The sequence below is a fragment of the Miniopterus natalensis genome, chromosome 8 (assembly GCF_054644295.1).
Source record: "Miniopterus natalensis isolate mMinNat1 chromosome 8, mMinNat1.hap1, whole genome shotgun sequence".
Lineage (NCBI taxonomy): Eukaryota > Metazoa > Chordata > Mammalia > Chiroptera > Miniopteridae > Miniopterus > Miniopterus natalensis.
The window spans coordinates 75804218-75822211 of NC_142088.1; the positions used below are offsets into that span (position 1 = coordinate 75804218).

Consider the following 17994-nt stretch of genomic DNA (forward strand, 5'->3'; position numbering starts at 1 on the left):
AGCTGGACTTGCATACACCTGGCTTGAGAAGCACATGCATTTTGGAAAACTTCGAAACCCCAGGAGGTTGAAAGAATGGTGGATGGATAGCCATATGCCCTTCCCTGGATTCCCCACCTGTTAGTATTTTGCCTATTTGCTAGCATTTACTTATTTACTTGGCTGAACTAATTGAGGATCATAATGTAGACATTATATTACTACATCCCTAAATACTTCTACATGTATCTCCAAAAACCAAAGACATTCTTGTATGTAATATTTCACATGCAGAAAATTTAACCTCAGCATAATACTATTATCTAGTGTATATTCAATACTCAAATGTTCCCAAATGTTTCACTACATGCTCCTTTTAGCTGTTTTTCTTTCTGGACCAGGATCCAATCAAGATTTCAATTAATTTTATATGTCTTTTAATCATGAAAAGTTTCCCAGCCTTTTTGCCTTTTGTGACATTGACATTTTTTAAAGTCTCTGCCAGTTCCTTTGCAGAATACCTCAACTTCGGCTTGTGTGATTTCTCTTGATTAGATTGAAGTTAAACATTCTTACTAATGTTTTGGTTAAGGTGATGTCCACCAGATTTCTCTGTAAACGTACCCTTTTCCCCTAATATGTGGGGTGTCATTGTGAGAGTGAGTGAATATCCTATTCCCTAACAGTCTCTCACCCAGTGGTTTTTAGCATCAATTGATAATTTTTGCCTGAATCAGTAGTTATTGCTTCGGTATTTACACTGTGGTGACCTTCCAATGATGTCATTCTCTGCAAATGTGTGTTGGCACCTTCTGTATTGTTTTTTTAAATATCGTTATTGGTTTCAGAGAGAGGAAGGGAGAGGGAGAGAGAGAGATAGAAACATCAGTGATGAGGGAGTCATTGATCGGCTGCCTCCTGCATGCCCCCGACCGGGGATCGAGCCCATAACCCGGGCATGTGCCCTGACTGGGAATCGAACCCCGATCGCCTGGATCCTAGGTCGATGCTGAGCCACGCCCGGCCGGGCGGCACCTTCTGTAAAAGAGCGCTTTCCTCTTTCCTTCCACTTACAAAATAATTTCTTATTGGACTCATAGATTTTTAAAAGATGTATCATCATCCATTCCTATAATTTATTTTAATGTGTGACTTGTTCCAAATTTGGCCTCTGGGAATCTCTGCATTCTTGCTCTACCAAACAGAGGACATGTAGCCTGTCCTGCTACTGGCCTTTTCCCCATGTTACTAAGGTTGGCTCTAGTCAGCTCATGGAGGTTGGACCTCTCCATGCTGAAGGATGCACTTCCCTGCATGGGAACTATATTTACATGTGCTCCCAAGCTTATAGATTCATGCATTAGACTTTCCTAAGGCCTCTCCCAGGCCACCCCTGACAGAGCCGTAGTAGTTGCTGATGCTCAGCAGTCCCCTACCAAAAAGTAAGGTGCCACTCTCCCCTTTCGCAGGTTCTTTTAGCTTCCATTTACTTGATGTGATTTTGCAATTCCCTACTTTCTTGGGGCAGAAAGGAGAAAAGCCTGAGTGCTCTCTTTTCCTTTATATTCTCTTGCAGAATGTCCTCTTGCATGTCTTGTCTTTTATGGCCTGGATAATGTGGTGCTCTCAGGTTCTCTCTCACTAAGCCCTGTTGAGATCTTTAGCATGTGAGAAGTATTGGTTTGCTGGGACTGCCATTACAACTAGGTGGCAACACAAGCTTTGTCTCCCAGTTCTAGAGGCTGAAGTCGGAGAGAGGAAGGTGTAGGCAGCACTGCTTCCCTCTGAGGGCAAGAGAAGGAATCTGCCCCGTGCCTCTCACCTAGCTTCCGGCGGTTTGCCCACAGTCTGGATTGTAGAAGCATCACCCGATCTCTGCCTTTGCCGTCACATGGTGTTCTCCTTGTGTGTGCATGTGTCCAAATTTCCCCCCTTTTTAAGGACGACAGTTATGCTGAAGTAAGTGTCTACCCTACTTCCCTATGAACTTATCCCAAGTTAACTACAGTTGCAAGCATCCTATTTCCAAGCAAGATCACATTCTTGAGGTACTGTGTATTAGGCCTTCAACATAGGAAATTCGGGGGAGCACACAGTTCACCCATAACATGGGTACTTTTTAATCATCATCTTCAGCATGAATTCTGAGAAAAGTCAACATTCTTTTATATATGGGCTTCTGTCGTTTCTGATTTATGAAGTTTTTATCTTATTTTTGAGTGCTATGAACTGAATATTTGTGTCCCCCCCAAATTCAAATGCTGAGACCTAATCCTCAATGTGATAGTGTTTGGAGGTCAGGCCTTTGGGAGGTGATTAGATCTGAAGACAGAAGCCCTCATGAATGGACTTAGTACCCTTATTAAAGAGATTTCGGTAAGATCCCTCACTCCTGCCAAGTCAGGACACAGCTAAAAGATAGTCATCTCTGAACTAGAAAGCAGGCTCTTACCAGGCACCAAATCTTCCTGCAGCTGATCCTGGACTTCCCAGCGTGCAGAACTGTGAAAAATAAATCTGTTGTTAATAAGCCACCCATGGTATTTCTGTTATAGCAGCCTGAACACAGTAACATGGTGTATAGTTAAAAAAACTGTTTTCTGTCATGTGTTCATGTTAGGACCACGGGAGATGTACTCCAGTGCTCACACTGTTTTGTCCAAAAATACTGGTATTTACTATTTTTTAAATTTATGATGAAAAATTCAAAACTATAGAGAGAACATAGGATGAACTGCATTGTGCTCATCAACCCACTCCAACAAATTCCAGTGTTCTGCCTTTTTTGTCTCATCTGTTTGCGCCATCACCACCACCTCTTCTTTTTATTTAAAAAATATATCTTTATTGATTTCAGGGAGAGGAAAGGAGAGAGAGAGAAACATCAATGATGAGAGTCACTGATCAGCTGCCTCCTGCACACTCCCAACCTGGGATTGAGCCCAAAACCCAGGCACGTGCCCTGACCGGGAATCGAACTGCAGTCTCCTGGATCCTAGGTCGAAGCTCGGCCGCTGAGCCACGCCCTGGAGTCGGGCCACCTCTTCTTTTGATGTTGTCATCCTAAAACAACAACAACAACAGAGCCCCACAAGTAACACTGATTCACACTAAGGGTGAAAATGAGTTGAGATGGTTTCACGTTAGATTTTTATGGTGTTAAAAAGTGCTTGAAGTGCCTTTATTCCAGTGGTTTCCAAATGAGTTTTTGCCAAGAAACCATCTGCCCATTTTTAAATTGGATTGTTTGTTTTGTTGAGTTGTATAAGTTCTTTATATATTTTGGATATTAGTCCCTTATTGGAAGTATTGTTTGCAAATATCTCCTCCCGTTTGGTTGATTGCCTTTTTGTTTGTTGATGGTTTCTTTTACTATACAGAAGCTTTTTAATTTGATATAATCCCATTCATATATTTTTGCTTTTATTTTCCTTGCCTTTGAGGTCAAATTAATAAAATCCTCTCTGAGACCAAGGTTTAATACTTATGTTTTTTTCTCTAAGTATTTAATTGCTTCAGGACATATATTTAGGTCTTTGATTCATTTTAAGTTAATTTCCATATATGATGTCAAATAGCAGTCTTGTTTCATTCTTTTGCATGTAGCTTTCCAGTTTTCCCAGCCCCGTTTATTGAAGATGCTTTCTTTTCTCCATTGTATGTTTTTGGCTCCTTTATCAAAAATTAGTTGCTCATATACATGTGGGTTTATTTCTGGTCTCTCAGTTGTGTTCCATTGGTGTGTCTGCCTTTTTTCTGCCAATACCATACTGTTTTGATTATTGCAGCTTTGTAGTATAGTTTGAAGTCAGGGAGTGTGATACCTCCAGCTTTTTTCTTTTTTTCTCAGGGTGGCTTTGGCTATTCAGGATCTTTTGTTGTTCCATACAAATCTGATGATTTTTTTTGTTTTATTTCTGAGTAATGCCATTGGGGTTTTGATGGGGATTGCATTAAATCTCTATATTGCTTTGGGTAATATGGCCATTTTAACTATGTTGATTCATCCAGTCCATGAACATGGACTATCTTTCCATTTCTTTGTGTCTTCTTCAATTTCTTTCAATAATGTCTTACAGTTTTCAGTATATAGGTTCTTCATATTCTTTGTTAAGTTTATTCCTAGGTATTTTATTCTTTTTGTTGCAATTGTAAAAGGAATTGTTTTTTATTTCTTTTTCTGAATTTTCATTGCTAGTGTACATGAACGCAGTGGATTTTGTACATTGATTTTGTATCCTGCAACTTTACTGCATTTGTTTATTGTTCCTGATAGTTTTCGGTGGTCTTTAGGGTTTTCTATATAAAGCATCATGTCATCTGCAAAAAGTGACAGTTTTACTTCTTTATTCCTGATTTGGATGCCTTTTATTTTTTTTCTCTTGCCTAATCACCCTGGCTAGGCCTTCCATCGCTGTGCTGAGTAGCAGTGGTGACAGAGGCATCCCATAGGAAAAGCTGTCAGCTCTTCCCCATTCCCTACGATAATAGCGGAGGATTTGTCATCTATGGTCTTTATTATGTTGAAGTACTTTTCTTCTCATTTTATTGAGTACCTTAGTCATAAATGGATGTTGTATCTTGTCAAATGCTTTTTCTGCATCTATTGATATGATCATATATTTTATGCTTTATTTTGTTAATCTGTAATCTGTATCTCATTCATCAATTTGCGTATGTTGAACCTCCTGTGCCCCTGGAATGAACCCCACTCGATTGTAATGTATTTGATTTGCTAGTGTTTTGTTTAGGATTTTTGCTTCTATATTACTTTCCCTTTTTTGTGGTGTCCTCGCCAGGTTTTGGTAACAGGGTAATTTGGCCTCATAAAATGAGTTAGGTAGTATTGCCCCTTCAATTTTTTGGTAAAGTTTGAGAAGGATAGGTATTAAATCTTCTTTGAGTGTTTGGTAGAATTTAGTAGTGAAGCCATCTGGTCCTGGACTTTTAGTTTTTGGAAGGATATTTTGATGTCTGTTTCAATTTCCTTACTGTTGGTCGGTCTATTTAGATTTTCCAGTACTTTGTGATTTAGTCTAGGAAGGTTATATATTTCTAAGAACTCGTCTATTTCTCCTAAATTATCAAATTTGGTGGCACATAAGCCTTTCATAGTGTTCTTGTATAGTCCTTTGCATTTCTGTGGTGTTCCTTGTAACTTCTATTTCGTTTCTGATTTCGTTTGAGTCTTTTCTCTGTTTTCCTTAGTGAGTCTAGCCAGAGGTTTGTCAATTTTATTACTGTTTTCAAAGAACCAGCTCTTTGTTGTGTTTTTTCTGTTGTCTTTTTCTTCTCTATTTCATTTAATTCTGCTCTTATTTTTATTATTTCCTTCCTTCTACTGACTTTGTTCTTTGTTCTTTTAACACTTCTTTAAGTTGGTATGTTAGGTTATTTATTTGAGAGTCTTCTTGTTTCTTTTTTTTTTTTTTTTAAATATATTTTTATTGATTTCAGAGAGAGGAAGGGAGTGGGGGAGAGAGAGAGAGAAACATCAATGATGAGAGAGTCATCATTGATGGGCTGCCTCCTGCACACCCCTGACTGAGGATCGAGTCTGCAACTCAGGCATGTGCCCTGACTGGGAATAGAACTGTGATCCCCTGGATCCTAGGCCGACGCTCAACAGCTGAGCCATACCCAGCCGGGCGATCTTGTTTCTTGAGGTAGGCCTGTAATGATAAAAACTTCTATCACTTTTGATGTATCCCCCAAATTATTATTCTCATTTGTCTTTATGTATCTTTTGATCTCTTATTTCTTCTTTCATCCAGTTATTATTTAGTAGCATGTTGTTTATTTAGTCTCCACATATTTGTAATTTTTCCTCTTTTGCAGTTGATTTTTAACTTCAAAGCATTGTGGTAGGAGACTATGCTTGGTATAATTTCAGTTTCCTTAAATTTGTTGAGGCTAGTTTTGTGCCCAGGGTATGGTCTATCCTTGAGAATGTTCCACGTGCTCTAGAAAAGAATGTTTATTCTGGTTTTCTGGGGTGAAAAACTAAATATTGATTATGTCAATTTGGTCTAATGTGTCATTTAAGGTCGATATTTCCGTATTAATTTTCTGTTTAGATGGTCTATCTGGATCTGTCAATGGGGTATAATTGTGTTTTTGTCCATTTTTCCCTTACGTTCTGTTAGGAGTTGCTTTATATATTTTCATGCTTCCAGGTTGGGTGCATAGATATTGATAAGTGTATATATTTGTGATATATTGTCCCCTTTATCATTATAAAATGTCTATCTTTGTTTTTTGTTACCTTTTTAAAATCTTGAAATCTGTTTTATCAACTATTAGTACAACTACACCTGCTTTTCTCTGGATACCATTTACTTGGAGTATCATTTTCCACCCTTTCATTTTAGTCTGTGTTTGTCCTTGCAGATGAGATGTGTCTCCTGAAGGCAGCATGTAGTCAGGTTTTGTTTTTTTGATCCCACACTCTACTCTGTGCCTTTTAATTGTTGAGTTCGGTCCATTTACATTTAGCATGATTATTGATATATGAGGATTTCCTATAGCCATTTAATCGTTAGTTTTCTGGAAGCTCTGTGTCTCCATTGTTTCCCACCCCCCTGTGTTTCTGTCTGTTCCCCCCCCCCCCTTTTGTTTCTGTCTGGTGTGGGGCTGAGACATTTCATTCCTCTGGGGACCTCTGCAGCCAAGATGTCTCTCCCAATTTTAAATCGTCACACGTGAGCAGCCTATTCTGCATCTCCGCCTCTCCTATCAGGCTCAGTGTGGCGGCTTCTTATAGGACTTCCATTCAGCTAGATTTCAGGTGACTTTGAATGATGGTTGTTCTGTAGTATAGTTGTAATTTTGATGTGGTTGTGGGAGGATTCAAGTACTATATTTACCTTTGCTGCCATCTTAACTGGAAGTCAGGATCTATTATTATTGTGATTTTTCTCTTTCAATAATTTGAATAATTAATTTCACACTCTCCTAGCTTGTAGTTTCTGCTGAAAAAATCTGATGATAACCTAATGGGATTTCTTTTTATTGGTTACCATCTTCTTTTCCCTGGCTGCTTTGAGAATTCTTTCTTGGTAATTTTTTACAGGTTTGCCTTGGAGAAGGCCTTTTTCGATTTAGATAATTATTCTGTTAGCTTCTTGTATCTGAGGATCCATTTTTTTCCAAAGGTTTGGGAAGTTTTCATCAGTTATTTGTTTAAATAGGCCCTCTTTTCCCTTCTGCTCTTCATCTTCTGGTATACTCATTATCCTCATATTGCTCTTTATAACGATGTCACATAATTCTCGTAGAGATTTTTCCTTTTTACTGTTGATTCTCTCTCTTCTTCCACCTGAGTCATATCTAGATTTCTATCTTCGTTGTCACTAATTCTTTCCTCCATCTGGTTTGCTCTATTTCCTCAGCTCACTAGTTTATCATCTCTCTTACTGAGTTTTTCAGCTCCAGAATTTCTGTTTGGTTCTTTTTCATAGTTTCAGTCTCTTTTGTTCATTGATTTTATTTCTTAGTTCATTGAATTGCCTTTCTGAATTTTCTTGTATCTCATTGAGTTTTTTCAGAACTGCAATCTTGAAAATCTGTCATTTAAATAACATATTTCCATTTCTTTCCATTTATTTTCTGGAGATTTTAATTTTCTTTCTGAATTCCCTTGTTATCTTGGTTATTCATTGTGCTTGATGGATTTTTTTTCTCTGCCTGTCATTTGTGGGAAAACTGCTTTTTAAAAAGAAGTTTAATTGATAAGTAGAGGTCTTACTCTTGTTTTCCAGAAGGTGGAGCTTCAAGAATCTCTCACCCCAGGAGGTGGGCATACCTGGTCACCTCTGTCTCAGGGCACCCCCTCCCATGGACTGGAAGGGGAGGGCTATTTGCTATGCATTTCCTGTGTTTTCCTGGCACCGCTTTCCTGTAACCAGAAGCCACAGCCTGGTTGCTCTGGGTTGACCCACCTGCTACTACTCGGATAGGCAGCAGTAGGTGGGGGTGGGGGGAAGTGTGTTCAGGTGTCCCTGGTTCTACTCTTCCTCATGGGTTTAGCTGCAATGAGCACAGATCACTTAGGCTGGAAACTTTTTTTCAGTCCTTTCACAACCTACCCAGAGAGGATTTTGCTTCCCGGAGTGCCACATGGGGATGGAGTGGGCAGATTCCCCAAATGCAGAATCCTTTGTTCGATGCTCTTAGGGCTTTGGAGTGCTGCAATTGTGTTTTTAAATCCTCACCTGAGGATATGTTTATTGATATTTTTAGAGCAAGGGGAAGAGGAAAGGGGGGGAGAGAAACATCAATATGAAATAGAAACATCAACTGGTAGCCTTCTGTGCATGCCCCCACTAGGGATTGAACCCTCAACCTAGGTATGTGCCCTGACTGAGAATCAAACCTGCAACTTTTTTGGTGAATCAGATGATGCTCCAACCAGCTGAGGCACCCTGCCGGTGCAAATTTTTTGCATGTTTCTCTGCTCCTGAACCTGGGCCCAACCTCAGTGTGTGCCAGCCATCCAGGCTGGATTACTGTGTCTTGCCCTCCAATCTGGTCTGCCCAGTGGGGGCTGCACCCCAGCCTTTCATTACTGTTACATCTGCTGGGGCTGCAGCGAGTGGGGCTGTTTGTGGCTTCTACATCTGTCCTCTCTCCCTGTCCCATCTGGCTCAGATACACCCATCTTCAGATGTCTTTGCCTGTCTCAGATGTGTTTGTGTGTTGAAAAGGGGATCCTTTGTTGAATTATAGCTTTCTGACTTATAACTTCAAGGGGAGAAACTTGGGGGTTCTCTCATGCTGCCATGCTGCTGATACCACTCTCTAAGATTTTTCTTTAAACAACTTTATTGACACATTTTTACATGTTATAAAATTTATTGTTAGTGTATAATTCCATGATTTTTAGAAATGTACAGAAGTATACAGTCATTACCACCACCATTATTCACTCACTACAATGGCTATAATAAAAAAGACAGAAAATAACAAGTGTTGGAGAGGATCTGAAGACATTGGAACCCTCCTGCATTTCCACTCTAGAAAATACTCTGTCAATGTCTTAAAAGTGAAAATATAGATTTACCATACTACTAAGCAATTTTTCTCCTAGGAGTCTATCCAAAAGAAATGATACCTATGTCCACACACATACAGGAATGTTCACATTACTCATAGTAGCCAAAACATAGAAACATAGAAACAATCCAAATTTCCACCAACCTGTGAATGGGTAAAAACAATGTGATATATCCACACAATGGGCTGCTAATTAAGCAATTAATATAAATAAATAAACTAGGACACATAAATGAACATGAAACCATTTTTCTAGATGAAAGAAGCCAGATATAAAACCCTGTATATTGTATGAGTCCATTAATATGAAACAACTAGAAAAGGCAAATGCATAGACTGAATGCAGACCTGTGGTTGCTGGAGGCGATGGAGGGCAGGGGCATGACTTAGGCAGCATAGGGAAGCCTTTTAGGATGATGAAAATGTTCTAAAACTGGGTGGTAGTTCCTGTCCTTGAAGGAATTTTTTCTTATCTAAGCTGTTGAATTTGTTGGCGTAAAGTTCATAATATTCCCTTAAACGATTTTAGTATCTGTGGGGTCTTATTCCTCTTATTGGTAAATACGTATTCTCTCTTTTTTCCTTATCAGCCTAGTTGGAAGTTGTCAATTATATGGAGCTCTCGGTTTAATTAATTTTCTTTATTGTTTTTCCCCTTTGATCTTTATTTCTTATCTTTCTCTTTTTTGCATCTAATTTTCTCTTTTTCTTGTTTATCAAGGCATAGGCTTAGGTCATTGATTTGAGAACTTTCTTCTTTTCTAATATAGATGTTTAGTGCTTTAAATATTCCTCTAAATATTACATTAGAGGCTTCCTACAAATTTGGCTATCTTGTGCTTTAATTTTCATGTAGTTAAAAATACTTTTCTAGTTTCCTTTCGATATCTTTTTTGATCCATGGTCTATTTAGAAGTGCCTAATATAGTTTCCAGATATTTGAGGATTTTCCCAAGGTTCTTTCTGTTTTGGATTTCTAACTTAATTCTGTTCTGGTCAAAGAACATACATACATTGTACGACTTGAGTACTTTTGAATTTATCAAGTTTTGTTTTATGGCCCAGAACATGCTCTATGTTAGTGATTATTCTGAGTGCACTTGAAGAGAAAATGTATTTTGCTGTTTTTCGTGTAGTGTTCTGTAACTGTCAGGTAAAGTGATGGTTAGTGTTGTTCAAGCCTAATATATCCTTAGTGATTTTCTGCCTGCTTGTTCTATTAATTACTGAGAAAGGAGTATTGAAATCATCAACTATAATTATTGATTTACCTGTTGCTCTTTGCAGTTCTTTTCAGTTTCGGCTTCATGTATTTTAAAGCTCTGTCTTTTAAGTTCATAAATATTGGAGATTGTTTTCTTCTCTTGATTAAGTGACCCCTTTATTCTTATGAAATGATTATCTTCATCTTAAGTACCATTTTTTGTTTTGAACTCTGCTTTGATATCAATATATTCACGCTAGCTTTTTTTGACTAGTGTTAGCATGGTATATCTTTTCTATCCTTTATTTCTAATCTCTGTTACTTTATATTTAAATCGTGTTTCATGTAGGCAGTATGTAATGGTTTTTCATTTTAATTTGTTTTTAATAATTTTTATTTTTGTTTAAAGTATTACAGATGTCCCTTTTTCTCCCCAATGACCCATTCCCCCCCCGTTCCTTCCCCTCCCCAGTCACTCTCCCCACCATTGTCCGTGTCCTTGGGTTGTGTATATATGCATAAAAATTCTTTGGTTACTCTCTCCCCCTCCATCCCTCTGACATTTGGTCAGTCTCAACTATGCTTCCATGTCATTGAATCTATTCTGCTCGTCAATTTATTAAGTTCTTTAGATTCCACGTATAAGCGAGATCATGTGATATTTTTCTTTCGCTGCCTGCCTTATTTCACTTAGCATAATATTCTCCAGGCCCCTCCATGCTGTCCCAAAGGGTACGAGCTGCTGCTTCTTTACAGCTGCGTAGTATTCCATGGTGTAAATGTCCCACAGCTTTTTCATCCACTCATCTACTGATGGGCACTTGGGCTGTTTCCAGATCTTAGCTGTTGTAAACTGTGCTGCTATGAACATCGGGGTGCGTATATCCTTTCTGATGAATGTTTCAGGATTCTTAGGATACATTCCTAGGAGCGGAATCACTGGGTCAAACGGCAGCTCCATTTTTAAGTTTTTGAGGAACCTCCATACCGTTTTCCATAGTGGCTGCACCAGTCTGCATTCCCACCAGCAGTGTACTAGGGTTCCCCTTTCTCCACACCCTCACCAGCACATGTCGTTTGTTGATTTGTTGATGGCAGCCATTCTGACAGGTGTGAAGTGACACCTCATTGTGGTTTTAATTTGCATCTCTCTGAGCATTTTCTCATGTGTCTCTTGGCATCCATATGTCCTCTTTGGAGGAGTGTCTATTCAGGTCCTTTGCCCATTTCTTAATTGGGTTGTTTGTCTTCCTCTTGCTGAGTGCTATGAGTTCTTTGTACACTTTGGAAATTAGCCCCTTATCAGATTCATCCTTGGCAAATATGTTTTCCCAGACCGTGGGGTTCCTTTGTATTTTGAGGCTGTTTTCTTTTGCTGTGCAGAAGCTTTTTAGTTTGATGTAGTCCCATATGTTTATTTTTTCCTTTGTTTCTCTTGCCCTAGGAGATGTATCAGTGAAAAGTCCACTACGTGGGATGTCTGTGACTTTACTGCCTATGTTTTCTTCCAGGATTTTTATGGTTTCGTGCCTTACATTTAAGTCTTTTATCCATTTTGAGTTTATTTTTGTGTATGGAGAAAGTTGGTAGTCTAGTTTCATTCTTTTGCATGTATCTGTCCAATTTTCCCAGCACCACTTATTAAAGAGACTGTCTTTACTCCATTGGATGCTCTTGCCTCCTTTGTCAAATATTAACTGACCATAGTGGCGTGGGTCTATTTCTGGGGTCTCTGTTCTGTTCCATTGATCTATATGCCTGTTGTTGTACCAATACCAGGCCGTTTTGATTACAGTGGCTTTGTAATACAGTTTGAACTCTGGTAATGTGATCCCTCCCACTCTGTTCTTTTTTCTCAAGATGGCTGCAGCTCTTCGGGGTCTTTTTTGGTTCCATATAAATTTTCGAAATGCTTTTTCTAGGCCTGTGAAATATGCTGTTGGTATTTTCATAGGAATTGCATTAAATTTATAAATTGCTTTGGGTAGTATAGACATTTTAATGATATTAATTCTTCCAATCCATGAGCATGGTATCTTCTTCCACTTGTTTAAATCTTCCTCTATTTCTTTTTTCAGTGTCACGTAGTTTTCTGAGTACAGGTCTTTTACATCCTTGGTTAAGTTTATTCCTACGTATCTTATTTTTTTAGTTGCGATGGTAAATGGTATTGCTTTTTTAGTTTCTCTCTCTGAAAGTTCATTATTGGTGTATAAGAATGCCACTGATTTCCGGATGCTGATTTTGTATCCAGCTACCTTGCCAAATTCGTTTATCAAATCTAGTAGTACTTTGATGGAGTCTCTAGGGTTTTCTATGTACAATATCATGTCATCTGCAAATAATGATAGCTTTACTTGCTGTTTTCCAATTTGGATACCCTTTATGTTTTCTTCCTGTCTGATGGCTATGGCGAGGACTTCCAGTACTATGTTGAATAAGAGGGTGAAAGTGGACATCCCTGTCTTGTTCTGGTTTTTAATGGAAGTGGTTTTAGTTTTTGCCCATTGAGTATGATGTTGGCTGTAGGTCTGTCGTATATGGCCTTTATTATGTTGAGGTATGATCCCTCTATTCCCACTTTGCTGAGAGTTTTTATCAGAAATGGGTGCTGGATTTTGTTGAATGCTTTTTCCGCGTCTATTGATATGATCATATGATTTTTGTCCTTCATTTTGTTTATGTGATGTATCACATTTATTGATTTGCGGATGTTGTACCAGCCTTGCATCCCTGGAATAAATCCCACTTGGTCATGATGTATGATCTTTTTAATGTATTGCTGGATCCGGTTTGCTAGTATCTTTGTGAGGATTTTAGTATCTATGTTCATCAGGGATATTGCCCTGTAATTTTCTTTCTTTGTAGTATCTTTATCTGGTTTTGGGATTAGGATGATGCTGGCCTCATAAAAAGAGTTTGGGAGTTTTCCCTCCTCTTGAATTTTCTGGAATAGTTTGAATAGAATAGGTGTTAATTCTTCTTTGAATGTTTGGTAGAACTCGCCTGTAAATCCATCTGGTCCAGGACTTTTGTTTGCTGGGAGTTTTTTGATTACTGCTTTGATTTCATTAGTTGTTATTGGCCTATTCAGGTTTTCTGCCTCTTCTTGATTCAGCTTTGGAAGGTTGTATGCTTCTAGGAATTTGTGCATTTCCCCCATGTTGTCCAATTTTTTGGCATATAGTTGCTCATAATATTTTCTTACAATGTTTTGTATTTCTGTTGGGTCAGTTGTTATATCGCCTCTTTCATTTCTGATTTTATTTATTTGGGTCCTCTCTCTTTGTTTCTTAGTGAGTCTGGCTAAAGGTGCATCAATCTTATTTACCTTTTCAAAGAACCAGCTCTTGGTTTCATTGATTTTTTGTATTGTTTCTTTAGTCTCTATGTCATTAATTTCTGCTCTGATTTTTATTATTTCCTTCCTTCTGCTTCCTTGGGGCTTTTCTTGCTGTTCTCGTTCTAGTTCTTTTAGTTGTTGTGTTAGATGGTTCATTAGATCTTTTTCTTGTTTCTTGAGATGTGCCTGTAATGCTATGAATTTTCCTCTCAGGACTGCTTTCGCCGTGTCCCATAGGTTTTGGGTTGTCTGTTCATTTTCGTTGCTTTCCATGAAGTGTTTGATTTCTTCCTTGATCTCCTTGGTAACCCATTCATTGTTTAGTAACATGCTATTTAGCCTCCGTGTGCTTGAATATTTTTGAGTTTTTTTATAGTGGTTGATTTCTAGCTTCATGGCATTGTGATCCGAGAAGATGCTTGATATGATTTCAATCTTCTTATATTTGTAGAGACTTGCCTTGTGCCCTAACATGTGGTCTGTTTTTGAGAATGTTCCATGTGCACTTGAGAAGAATGTGTATTCTGCTGCTCTGGGGTGAAATGTTCTTCATTTTAAATTTTAACTGACCTCCTTTGTATTTATAAATTGGTATGTTTAGACCATTTCCATTTACTGTGATTATTGATATAATTAAGTCTGAGTCTATCATTTTGCTATTTGTTTTCTGTTTGTCCCAAATCTTTCTTGTTCCTGTCTTCCTTGCTTTCTCTCTTCTTTTTCATTAATCAGGTGTTCTAAAAAATTCTATATGTGTCCTTTCTTCACTTCTTAGATATAATTCATTGTTTACTTTATTCTAATGGTTGCTTTAGCATATACAGCTTTATCTTATCACAGTCTACTTTCAAGGGATATTATACCATTTCATGTATAGTATGAGAACCTATAGTAGTGTACTTCCATTTCTCCTCTCTCACCTTCTTTACTGTCACTTGTCAGAAATTTTACTTTTATATATGTTTTAACCCCATAATACATTGTTCATGTTACTTCTGCCTATAGGTCTTTTAACAATTTTTTTAGTGCATGTCTTTTGGTTATGAATTATTTTGTATAAATGACATTTTTATTTTGTCTTTTGTTTTCACTGCTTGAAGATATAATTCACATACCATATCATTCACCCATTTAATGTGGACAGTACATTCATAGGATTGCGCAGCCTTTATCACAATTTTATTTTGGAATATTTTTGTTTCCCCCTAAAGGAGACCCATTAGCAGTTGTTCTGATTACCCCCTATTTACCCTTTTGGTGGGGAGAGATCCTCCACCCTAAATACTATAAGATGGTTGAACACATGACACCCAACATTGGACTGAAGAGATAGACAGCAATTTATTGGTCACATATATTTATAGCTTAAGGTAGGAGGAAACCTCATAACATACAGGGCCAGGAGTATTGCTTAAGGGAGCAAAGTGAACAAATGGGGTGTGAGAGACAGGCTTTATAATAACATGAGGATGAGTTAACCGCTGGTTCCCACCAAAGGATGTGACTAGCCTGTTTGAATAATATTACAGGCTGGCAGGGAAGTGAAATTTGTTAGGTTAAGAACCTGGTAGAATGCAGGTGGTACAGTTGCTAGCAGAACTAGCTAGATGGGGAACATTTTCCATTGAATTGGGGGAGAGCATATCTGGTGAGACCAAGGAAACTCGTGGTTAGGCCTTTGGGGCCCTGTGAGGCTCAAGGATATCAAGTAGCACTTAATATTGAATCTTAATTTTAGACCTTATACTACAGCAGTTAATCTGCATTCCTCCCTGACCCCTCCCCAGCCCTTGGCAACCACAAATCTACTCTCTGTCTTTATGGGTTTGCCATGTCTGAACATTTCATATAAATGTACTCATACAATATATGGTATTTTGCATCTAGATTTCTTCCCATAACATGTTTTCAAGGGTCATCTATGTCATAGCATATGTCAGTATTCCTCTCTATTTATTGTTGATTAGTATTTCACTCTATGGCATACCGCATTTTATTTATCCATTCCTCAATTGATTGGTTTTTGTGCTGTTTTCACTTTTGGCTATTATGAATAATGCTGTTATGAACATTTATGTACACATTTTTGTGCAGGTGTATTTTTTTTTTTTCTTGGTATGTACCTAGGGTTTTTTTTTTCTTCTTAAAACTTTATTTTTTGCTGGCTACAAAATTTTGGTTGATAGGTGTGTGTTTTTCTTTTAGTGCTTTTTTTAAAAATCCTCACCTGAGAATATTTTTTTCATTACTTTGAGAGAGAGAGAGTGATTGATTGGTTGCCTCCCACACTCGCCCTGACTGGGGCTGGGGAGCGAGCCTGCAAACAAGGTATGTGCCCTTGACTAGAATGGAAACTGAGACCCTTCAGTACGTGGACCAACACTCTAACCACTGAGCCAAACCAGCTAAGGCGCCTTCAGTGCTTTTAAGATGTTCTTCCACTGTCCTATACTTTGCATTGTTTCCAATGAGAAATCAGCTGTTATTTATTTGAACATATCATATTTTGGGCTGCTTTTAAGATTTTATCATTAGTTTTAAGCAGTTTGATTATGATATGCTTTGGTGTAGTTTTCTTCATGTTCTTGTATTTAGGGTTTGTTGAGATTCTTGGGTCTAGGGGCTTATAGTTTTCCTTAAATTTGGAAAAACTTCAGCAGTTATTTCTTCAAACTTTGTTCTGTCCCACCCCCTCTTTGGAACTCCAGTTATCCATACAGTAGGTTGCTTGAAGTTGTCCCACAGCTAAATGGTATTCTCATTTTGGAGGATTTTTTTTCTCTGTGTGTTTTATTTTGGATAGTTTCTGTTGCTGTGTCTTTAGTATCTTATCTAACTTCTAATCTGCAATCAATCCCATCTAATATATTTTACATCTCAGATATTGTAGTTTTCATCTCTAGAAGTTTGATTTGGATCTTTTTTATATCTTCCATGTCTCTGCTCAACTTTTTTGATCATGTGGAATACAGTTATAATAACTGTTTAATGTATTTCTCTGCTAATTCTAACATCAGTTTCTATTGGATGATTATTCTCTTTAGTATAGGATGCCTTTGCATCCCTGGTAATCTTTGAATGGATGTCTGACATTCTACCAAGTTCTTCACGTAACAAATTTAACTTTCCTGCCTCATGCTAGACAACTTTATATTCCTCTAAATTTTGAACTTTGTTTTGGGATACAGTTAAGATACTTGGAAACAGTTTAATCCTTTCAGGTCTTTCTTTTATGATGTGCTAGGTAAGCCTGTTGCCATGCTCAGTTTGAGTTCATTATTTTCCACCACAGAGGCAAGACCTTCCTGAATACTCAATGCCTTTTGAATTTTGTGTTTTTAAAGTGTATGGAAACAGGCTCTGTGGCCCAGGGTGAGTGCCCCTAGTACTTTCCCGAACCAAAGGGAGGGAGGAAATCCTTCTGGATGGTTGGATGGTTCTTCCCCTAGCCTCAGAGAGTTTCACACACATATTTTGATCAGTACTCTGCTGAATACTTGAGGGGAGGACCTTCTGCAGATCTCCAGGATTCCCTCCTTGAAGTGCTTCTCTCTCCTGTCTAGTACTCTATCCCGTGAACTCTAGCTGCCTTGGTCTCCCTGAACTCTCAGCCTCATCTTCTTAATTGAGGAGAGACTAAGAGAGTCCTTTGTGCTGTGCCTCATTTCACCCTCTATCAGCCATGGCATGGAAATTCTTTCAAGGCAATTGTAGGGTTCACCTCCTTTGTTTCCCAAATTTCATAATTGATTGCCCTTTGTTTTCTGATGTCTGATGCCTTGAAAACAGCCCTCCTCACCCCTTTAGGTTATCTCAAATAGAAAGTTAAATCCAGTACCATTTATTCCATCTTGGCTGGAAGAAAAGTCCACCCCAAATGTTTTTACAGATGAATAAATTAATTGGAATATGAACTCTTGTGTGAATTTTTTTCCAATAAAGATTTTTGTTAGTATTTTAAATTCTTCTCATGATAAGTTTCTTGGTCTAAATAAGTTTTCTATTACCTTTACAGCTTGCCTCTGAATATTGGTTTGCTAGATAGTCCAACCTTATTGGAAACAACCATTGATGATGTCATTGGGGCTCCTGACACTGTGGAAACATCTAAATCACCAGGTGAAATTAACATAGCCCCCAGGCAGACTGGATTAGAGGAATCCGAAGTTGAAGGCAGGAGTAAGTAAATGTTCTGTATAACATCAGTGGCACCTTTTTATTTTACCTCCCTTTGAAACGAGCTATTTAAGTTAGTTCCTTCAAGGATATTTTATGTAATAGTTGAATTTTAAAATTTAATGTAGAAGAGTTATGCCTTCTTGCCTCTTTTGGCTTAAGGGCCCATTGAAATATTTAAAATTGCATAATTGAGACCATTAAACATTTGTATCATTTATAAGTCCTTAAGTATTTA

The 17994-nt window shown here is 38.0% G+C and overlaps 1 protein-coding gene across 5 annotated transcripts in view; it reads left to right on the forward strand.

Moving 5' to 3' along the window:
* The window catches only part of EPB41L5 (erythrocyte membrane protein band 4.1 like 5), a 112837-nt gene that overhangs the window by 71757 nt on the left and 23086 nt on the right, over positions 1-17994 (forward strand). For all 5 annotated transcript variants that reach the window (XM_087819910.1, XM_087819908.1, XM_087819909.1 and 2 more), the window contains one exon: positions 17596-17759. In XM_087819910.1, coding sequence (XP_087676036.1) covers positions 17596-17759 — 164 coding nt within the window. The remainder of the gene's footprint in view (positions 1-17595; positions 17760-17994) is intronic.